The following is an 8,405-nucleotide window of genomic DNA, read 5'->3' as shown; positions in this document are numbered from 1 at the left end:
AACCCTTTTGGCATCCTGCCAACTATGCCAAGTAAAATGTTGTGTAATCTTATAAAAACAAGGCAAATAATATAGTCAAATGAGATTTTTTTACAAAGCATCTGGCAAAAGAGCTTTTATTTGCTCAACATGGCTCTTGCTGGCAGAGGGCAAGTCCTGTTAGCAGCAGAGCTGTGCTCACAGCAGGCTGTGCTGGGGCTTGTGAGTCCTCAGGAGGACACGCTGCACCCTGGGCTCAGAGGCTCGAGCTTTTGGGCACAAGGAAGTTCGAAGGTGATGTGGGCTGATGTTTTCTTCTAGATGAGAACCTGTCTTCTCAGCCTGTCTGTCCCCTGAGCCATCCCCCATCAAAGCTTCTTTGGTTCATTCCCTCCCTCTTCTCCCATCCCCTGCAGGGTTCCATTGTGCCTGGCAAGGAGCAAGTGTTGAAAGGCACGTGCCACCCTCCCCCTGTGCCACTTGAGCTCCTTGCATGCCCCACCAGGCTTCCTGGTGCCTCTGAGTGCAGATCCAACTAAGATCCAGTCATGTCTGGAGATAAAATCCTGAAGTGGCTCCAGAGGTGCTTTGTTACTTTGTCAGTGTGAGTTCTGCAGTGCCAAAGACTCTAAACCTCTACATTTCTAGCCAAACCTGCTTATATTAAAACCCTTTAGACCTGCTTATATTTTATACTGCATTGACAATAATTAGATACTGTATTAGCAACAAGTTTAGTCATAATTATCCACATAATCATTGTCATCCATCTCACACCTGACCATGAATCTTCTCTCTACGAGTCTGCCACAATCCCCAGTGTTACCTGGGCCAAAGTACCACCACGGTAACATATTTGCTATCAGACGGTCATCCATGATCATCATAAGGGTGTCATTGGCTTCATGATACGGGTTTAGAGTATTAGCTACCCAATTCCAATGGCAAGGGACATGGTGGGACTTCAAGTAGTGGTTAAGGCTGGCTATAAAAGCTCCAGGTGCTTCACAGAGGTGGACAGAATTCAGTTCTCCGTCCTGAAGAGCTTCTTTGGGGAGAAGAGAAAAACTGCACAGGATCTCATGAAATTTGCACCATGCCTGGGTACAGAGCTCAGCGTTCACAGATTTCTTTGCATGTGACATTATTTTCTCTGCTTTATTGGTAAATGAGGGGTGCTGATGCCAGTCCTCCAGGTTCTTATCACTCAGTTAAGCTTCTTCATTCATTGAGTCCTTCAGAGTAAGTGAAATTCCATGTGATCACATGTAAAAGCATTCACTGGCTTAGTGTAAAAAAACTTCTTCATAAAGACATTAACAGTTTCAGAAAGAACTTCAGGACTGAACTTTTCAAGGTTTGTCTTTTGAGGAATATATGGAAGATTCAGGTTCTTTATCCTCAGATGAACTTGCAAGGTTGGCAGTACCACTGGAGAAGAAACCATGTCATTTCAATCACACAGGTATGGAAATAGGCAAAGTTTTTTAAAAAAATAACAATTTTTCCTGCTTAACCTCTGTATTCCAGAACACGAGGAAAATGCTTCATGGAATCATACACCAACGAGGAAAGTAAATGAGGGCTACCCTAAATAAGGCCATTTGGAAATCAGGAAGGTCACCAGTTCAGTTGCCCTTCCTGCTATCTACACAGCAAGTGAAGAAGAGTTGGCTGGTGCTTGACCCTTTACTGACTCTGAATACTCTATTTACTTTATAGGTATAAACACTTAAATACAAATCTCTCTCAGTCACAAGAGAGAACACACCACAAGCTCTCCAAGTTCAGAAAGTGGCTCAGAAATCTTATCACCTGATTATGGCAGTATCTATCTGAGAGCTCAAAGTATGGAGGGTGGGGTGGCCACAAGTAAAGGCAGCTTTGAGAGGGAGCACAGCTACTGCTCCTCCAGTTTCCCAAGTAGGAACAACCCTCCCAGACCCAGCATGATGCTGGGGAACCCCCTCAGCTGAAGAGGCCCTGGAGAGATGTTGGACACCAGCCTGTGAGCAAAACCCCTTTTCTCTGCTCAGCAATACAGCTCTCTGCCAGGCCACTGTAAACACCTCCCCTTCCCAACTGGAAAAATCGTGCAACTGATTGATGCAAGGATGTTATTGCTGAAGTGAGCATTCCTCATCCCTGGGGCAGCAACCAAAGCTCTCCAACCAAAGCATCTTTGAGTAGGAGCCACAGGATTTGATTTTTGGGTGCACTAAGAGTCCTTGGCTTCTGCTGAAACCGAGAGACCCCAACTGTATCATCACCTTAACAAAGAAAAGTCAAAAGACCTTTTGGAGCTCCTCAAGATCTTGCTGCCATTGCTCTTCTGTCCCTTTCTGGGTAATTTGCATTTGGTGGAGAAGGTGTCAATCACAGTGGCATAGAAATGGATGTGAACTGTGCAGCCTCCTGCTACCTAGAGAAGGACAGAGGATTCAGCTGGGAGTCCAGGTGACATCTGCTACTGTGCTAGCCCAAAAACCTGTGGTACCTTGATGGGCAGGAGCACATCCACTTCTCCCAGTGGCAGGTTGGCACTATTAAAGTGCACTTCAAATTTGTGGGAGTGGCAGTATGTCAGGCCCTGCACGTGGTCCAGGTCCACGCTGAAACCTTGAACGGATGAAAATAAAGCAGCTGAGATACACAAGCAAGAGGAAATGTGTCACAAGCACGTTAAGGTCATACAGGTGTCCTGGCTGGCATCTCTGGGAAAGACCCTTCTGCATTTCTGGAGATGCTTCTGCTGTTTTTCCCTTGTCACCCACCACTCAAAGACAAAGGGCTTTCACAGCCAGCATCCAAGGTCCACCTTGGATGGTAAAACCAAAACAGATCAGCTGAGGAGCACCAGCAATTCCTTCATTAGGCACCTCAGTGAAGGTTGCACAGAGCTCTACAAAGGAGAATTTCCAATTAAGATCCCCCCATGCTGTGCTGTTTCTGTGACAACAACTTAGGGGAGACACCTGAGCTCCCCTTAGACACAGTGAGCCACTGTTTGATGGAAGTGCAGCCTTGCCTCAAGGCCTCTTTTGGAAGCCTCTTTTGATCCACCAGAGGATATCACAGTCTATTTTCTCAATAAAGGCTTAACACAAGCGCTGTGACAGTGTGAACTCTAAACAAAGCACTTCCAAATCACAACAGATCCCACGAGTTTGCAACACAAGTTCACAGAGTGCCCAAAAACTCTGTGCTTGATGCTCATGGGAGCGAAGGGCAGAAGATGCTGAGAGGTGACCAGGGTGATGAGCCCATCTGGCCCCTACACTGAAGCATTAAGGCAATTGCAGGCAGGCCAGGTCCTTGGGCATGGCTGGCCAGGAGAGTTCAGGCTCTGAAGCTCCCAGCAGGGGCCCCAGGAGGAAAACACTCAAAACCCTGCCCCATGTTTAGTGGCTTAAGCTAATCTGCTCAAGACAGCCTCTTCATGCCCACAGGAAGTCTCTCCAGCACTCTTACCTGTGTGCTGCAGGACACTTCCATTGACCTGGAAGGACACTGGCAGCAGCCCGGGGTTGCTGATGGTCACAGTATGACTTACAGATTCATTGAGAGGGACCTTGCCCATCCTCAGGATGTACTCTGACAGCTCAATGCTGGAAGAAGGAGTAAGGACAGTCCTTAAACCACAGCCTGGCTACATCTTCAAGTGGATGGAAGATACAAATAAAGTGGATAATTCTGGATTCAGTGCTGTAAAAATTCAACTCAAGCTTATGAAACTCAAGGCCTGACCACTTGGCAATGACTGAGAAATCACAGGGAGTGCAGGTCCTAGGTTTTATTAGCTACCAGTGATACCTGAAAATAAAATTAGTTTAAAATGGACACTGGTCACAGCTCCCCTGCTATGAAAATCCAGTAGAGGTGAGGACACTGGGCCGCCAGTGGTCTCAGTGAAACTGCTTAGCCTGGTGTACAGCCTGAGCCTGAAATTGCTTTGGGGCCTAGGAATAAGATTTGCCTGTACAAGATTTACCTGCTCTGCAACCAGCATTGCCACCAAAGCAGCATCAATAAATGTAATAATCAATACTGGCAAAATTCACAGGAAGGTCCTTTCCCAGAGCAATCCAACTCAGGAAAGCACATGAATGAACTGTTTTGCAGAGCATCTTCTTCCTGAAGTAGAACCTCCTGTGCCTGTGCTGCATTATGAAGGAGCACAGAGAAAATTACCTAGGTAAGACCTGCCACCTCACCAGCATGCAAGCTACCTGACTTAGGGTTTCCAAGGGTTTGTTGACCTCTTGCTCAGTGTGCTCTGTTAGTTGGAACCAAGATAGCAGCTTGGAGTTGTCAGCAGGGACGGTGTCTGTGCTGCCTCTGTAAGGGCTTGATGGTCTGCACTGGACCCCCACAGCTCTAGGAACAGAGCCCCACACTTGTGGGAAGCTGAGCAGTCCCAAGTTCAGCATGATGGTGGGGAAGGGAGGGCACTCAGCTGCTCACAGAGAGCATGTCACAGCCAGCAGGACCAGACCCTTTCTGAAGTCCCCAGCTATTCCCAGCTCTGCAGACACAAGGAGCTCCCAGGAGCAGAGGGCACTGCTGAGTGTTACCCACAGGGCACCTGGAAGTGGGGACAGGAGTCCCTACTCACTTGACAAGACTCTGGCGCATCTGCTTATTAAAGACCCTGTCCTTCGGGCCACAGGAGGCGACAGCTCTCTCCAGCTCCAGAACACGATCCTCTATCAGCTTCTTCTCTATCTCCATCTGCATCCAAGTCTCCCACTGACAAAAGAAAAGACAGTGTATGGTTAGCAAAGGTCTTCCCCAAGGTTTGCATCTGATAGAAGGATCCCACCCTGCTCTTGTTGAGAGGGGAGATGGGGTGCTCCTGTCTGGCTGCTCAGTGTCTGTGACACCGCCTGCTCTCTTAGCCAGGACCTCATCTCCAGGGAAGTAACTCCAGCATCTTTGCCTGCCCAGCCACTGTTAGCAAAGCTGATCTGGCCAGACACACAGACAAGCCAAGAACCTTCCAGAGCTCCAAATACTTGCCTGCCCTCAGCCAGTGCCAAAGCAGTTTGGAAAAAAGCACTGCCAACACAATCCCATGGCACAGTCAAGCTGCTGCTGTTAAGGTCTGTAAACCTTGCAGGGCTTGGGTTGGGAACATCCAGCTTCCCAGAAATTACCTGCTTCTCCTTCCATCCCTTGAGCATGGCCTTCAGGATCCCTCCCTGGGGTAACTGGGAAGTTAGTGCATCTCCATGAGGGATCATGACCAGAGGGGCAGCCCCTGGGGCAATGCTGAGCAGACACATGGTCGTGGCCAGGTATGGGCAGGGAGGTCTCAAGTGCCAGCAGGGCACCAGAAAGCTACTATGGGGTGCAAGGGGCTCAAGTGACATGGGGAAGTTGGCATCTGCCAAATGGGGGAGCAGCTGTTCTTACAATGGTGCCAGACTCATCCTTGTATGACTCTGGGGAGGACTCCATGGGTGGCTCCATGAATGACTTCATAAATGACTCCATGGATGGCTCCATCAATGACTCCATCAATGATTTCATGGACAACTTCCTGGATGACTTCCGGGACGACTCCATGGGCGACTCCATGACTGCAGATGACCACAGATAATATGATTCACTTCTCTGTCCTTCTTCCTCCAGGTTTTCTTCTTCCTCTTGCAGTATCTCTTCACTTTCTGAAGAAAAAAAATTATCCTTAAATAGAAGACTAGGCACATTGCCAATCCCGTTTAAGTAGGGAAGTTCCATTTCCCCAACACTGGCCTCTCCCAGAAACAAACCCTCCTCCGAGTCCTCTACAGAAAGTGAACACTGCTCCTTCTTGGCATCAGAGTCATCCGTGCATTGTTCCAGGTTCAGAATAGATGGTTCGCTGCCCTTTATGGGTATTTCCATGTTGTGTCTTATCTCTTTCAGTATCTTCTCATATTTTTTATTTCCTGAAGGAAAAATTATCCACAAATAGAAGCGTGGGTACATTGCCAATCCCATTTAAGATAGGAAGTCCCACTTCCCCAATACTGGCCTCTCCCAGAAACAAACCCCTCAAGCCATCTATGAAAAGTGGATGCTGCTGCTCCTCTCTGAGTCCTCATGTTCACTCTCACTTATCTTCCACCTCACAGAGGAGCATCTCATCCCCTGCAATGTCAAGCAAATCCAACCCTGCCAAAAGCCCTGCCAGCCTCTCTTACAGCTTCCCTGAGCTTTTCTGCCTAGCCATCATCTTTCCAGGCCTCCAACAATATGCTGGCAAGATCTGCAGGATGGTTCCTGGGAGAAAGCCCAAATGGGCTCAACTGCTCAAGACTCAGGAAGCAACCAGAGAGGTCAAGTGTTGGTCTGGCAGCCCTGCAACCTCCAGACTTGGTGGACATGGGTGTGAGCTGCCCAATGCGCTATGGTACAGGAAAAAACAGGGGATCTTCCTGGAAGAAGACAGGCAGTGCTGACCTTTCAACATCCAGGGTAGGTCCATGGTAATCACAGGGAAGGCCCCCTCTCCTTTCAGGCGGATTTCTGCTGGTTCCAGACAACCCACTTGAACCTGGAAAGTCGTGCAGAAGACTCTTGGCCTTCCTGGCAGGTAATAGACTTTCAACACTTGCTCTTTGCCAGGCGCAATGGAACCCTGCAAGGGACGGGAGAGGAGAAAGGGAATGCATCAAAGAAGGTTTGATGGGGATGGATCAGGGGACAGACAGGCTTAGAAGACAGGTTCTTATCTAGAAGAAAATATCAGACCACATCACTTTCTAACTTCCTTGTGCCCAAAAGCTTGCACCTCCAACCCTGGGGTGCAGTGTGTCCTCCTGAGGGCTCGAAAGGCTGCAGCCCCAGCACAGCCTGATGTGAACACAGCTCTGCTGCTCACGGCATTTGCCCTCTGCCAGCAAGGGCCATGCTCAATAAATAAAAGCTCTTTTGCCAGGCTCTGTGGAAGAGGAGTGAAGCACCTGCACTCTCAGGAGGGCCAGCAGGCCCTGTCACAGCACATCAGCAATTCCAGGCTGGTGTTGAAGGGCCTGATCCCTTATTATTGATCCCAACAAAAACACTTTCTGCCCCTGCAGTTCCACCAAGCGCATCCTGACCCATGGCTTCTTGCAGACATACGTCTCTGGAAATGCAGGAGCAGAGACTAGGATGGGATCTGGGGATGAGAGTGATGGCAGGAAGGGCCATCCTCCTCTTTGGGCTTCCAGAAATGCTGTCCAAGCCCCAGGCTGGGCTCACGCCAGCGAGGCTGAAGGAAAACACGGCTCTGGGTGACAGGACGCAGCTGCAGCTTTCCTTGGCTCGCCCCAGTACACTGGGCGGGGCCCTCGGCTCCCCATTCCTGTTGGCACTGCAGGGAGAAGCAGCTGAGCAGGACAAACCCTGCCACTCGCTCTCCCGAGTTCCTCCGGCACACAACACGGCTGCAGCCAAAGGGAGCCCGGCCAAGGTGCCAGCACCTGGATGCTGCTCCAGCAACTGAGTGCGGGGCCCACGCAGAGCTGTGTCTGCGGGTGCTCGCAGGAAGAGGGCACCAGCGTGTCATCCCTTGGACGAGACAGGCATGAAACAGTGAGAAAGCCATTTGGCTTCCTCTGCCCGCTCCAAAGAGGGCCAAAGACAGGAATGCTGCCAAAGCTCCAAGACATCCAGGCAGGACTGAGAAGCTAGGATGGTGGGATGCTGCAAACTCTTCTCCTTGGTCTTTCAGCCCCACTCCTCCCTGGCCCCCTCACTGCCCCACAAAGCTGCTGCAGAGAAGCAAAGCTGGAGGAGGGAGGAACCAGTACAGAGGCTGTGACAATTTCTGGCAAAGCATTTTCAGGCCCAAGCAAGGATTATGTAAATGCTGCTTAGTGCTGGCAGTGGGGAGGCAGGGACAAGGAATAAGGTGACCCTCAGTAAAGTCAGCAGCACCCAACTCCAGTATCAGCCAGAGAGCCCAGCACTCGTGCCTCTGGCCAGTGGTACCTGCCAGCCAAGGCCATGGGGGAGTCCCTTAGGTGAGCACTTACGTGACCTCTCTGCCCCCAGCAGCAATTGCTCACAGCCCTATCTCTCAGGGCTGGGTTTGGTGGTTCCCCCCCCCCCCCACACACCCCCCCCGCTTTTTTTCCTTCTTTTTCCTGCTTTTTTCCTTTAACCCTCTCCTGGGCTACCTGATACAAGGCCAGAGCCAAATACTTGTGCTACTCACTGTGGTGGGCACGACCACGGGCACACCAGGCAGAGGGTTTGCTGCAGTGCCAGTGCTGCTGTTTGGCACCACGTAGGTGAATTCAACCGCCCCGGTGTTCCGCAGGGTGACCTCTGCTTTGAGGACTTGGTTAAATACCTGGAGAGAGGATAGAGGAGTGGGAAGTTATAGATAAAGGCCTGATGCTGGGAAGCTCCTTCCTCTTCCACGGGGTTGAAAGCAAACAGCCACAATGCAA

At 50.1% G+C, this 8,405-nt stretch overlaps 1 protein-coding gene across 1 annotated transcript in view; it reads right to left on the bottom strand.

The window, feature by feature from the left end:
• Positions 1 to 8,405, bottom strand: part of LOC116450072 (hydrocephalus-inducing protein homolog) — a 34,134-nt gene continuing 25,729 nt past the window's right edge. The window contains exons 25-33 of the mRNA XM_032122115.1: positions 8,168 to 8,305; positions 6,427 to 6,604; positions 5,754 to 5,912; positions 5,395 to 5,648; positions 4,595 to 4,728; positions 3,451 to 3,587; positions 2,477 to 2,598; positions 2,274 to 2,401; positions 1 to 1,410 (exon numbers count right to left, since the gene is read on the bottom strand). Of these exons, the coding sequence (XP_031978006.1) occupies positions 1,332 to 1,410; positions 2,274 to 2,401; positions 2,477 to 2,598; positions 3,451 to 3,587; positions 4,595 to 4,728; positions 5,395 to 5,648; positions 5,754 to 5,912; positions 6,427 to 6,604; positions 8,168 to 8,305 (1,329 nt within the window). The 3' untranslated portion in view covers positions 1 to 1,331. The remainder of the gene's footprint in view (positions 1,411 to 2,273; positions 2,402 to 2,476; positions 2,599 to 3,450; positions 3,588 to 4,594; positions 4,729 to 5,394; positions 5,649 to 5,753; positions 5,913 to 6,426; positions 6,605 to 8,167; positions 8,306 to 8,405) is intronic.

Source organism: Corvus moneduloides, chromosome 12, assembly GCF_009650955.1.
Source record: "Corvus moneduloides isolate bCorMon1 chromosome 12, bCorMon1.pri, whole genome shotgun sequence".
Taxonomy (NCBI): domain Eukaryota; kingdom Metazoa; phylum Chordata; class Aves; order Passeriformes; family Corvidae; genus Corvus; species Corvus moneduloides.
The sequence above is the reverse complement of the archived record's forward strand: the minus strand, read 5'-3'. Positions and strand labels throughout refer to the sequence as shown.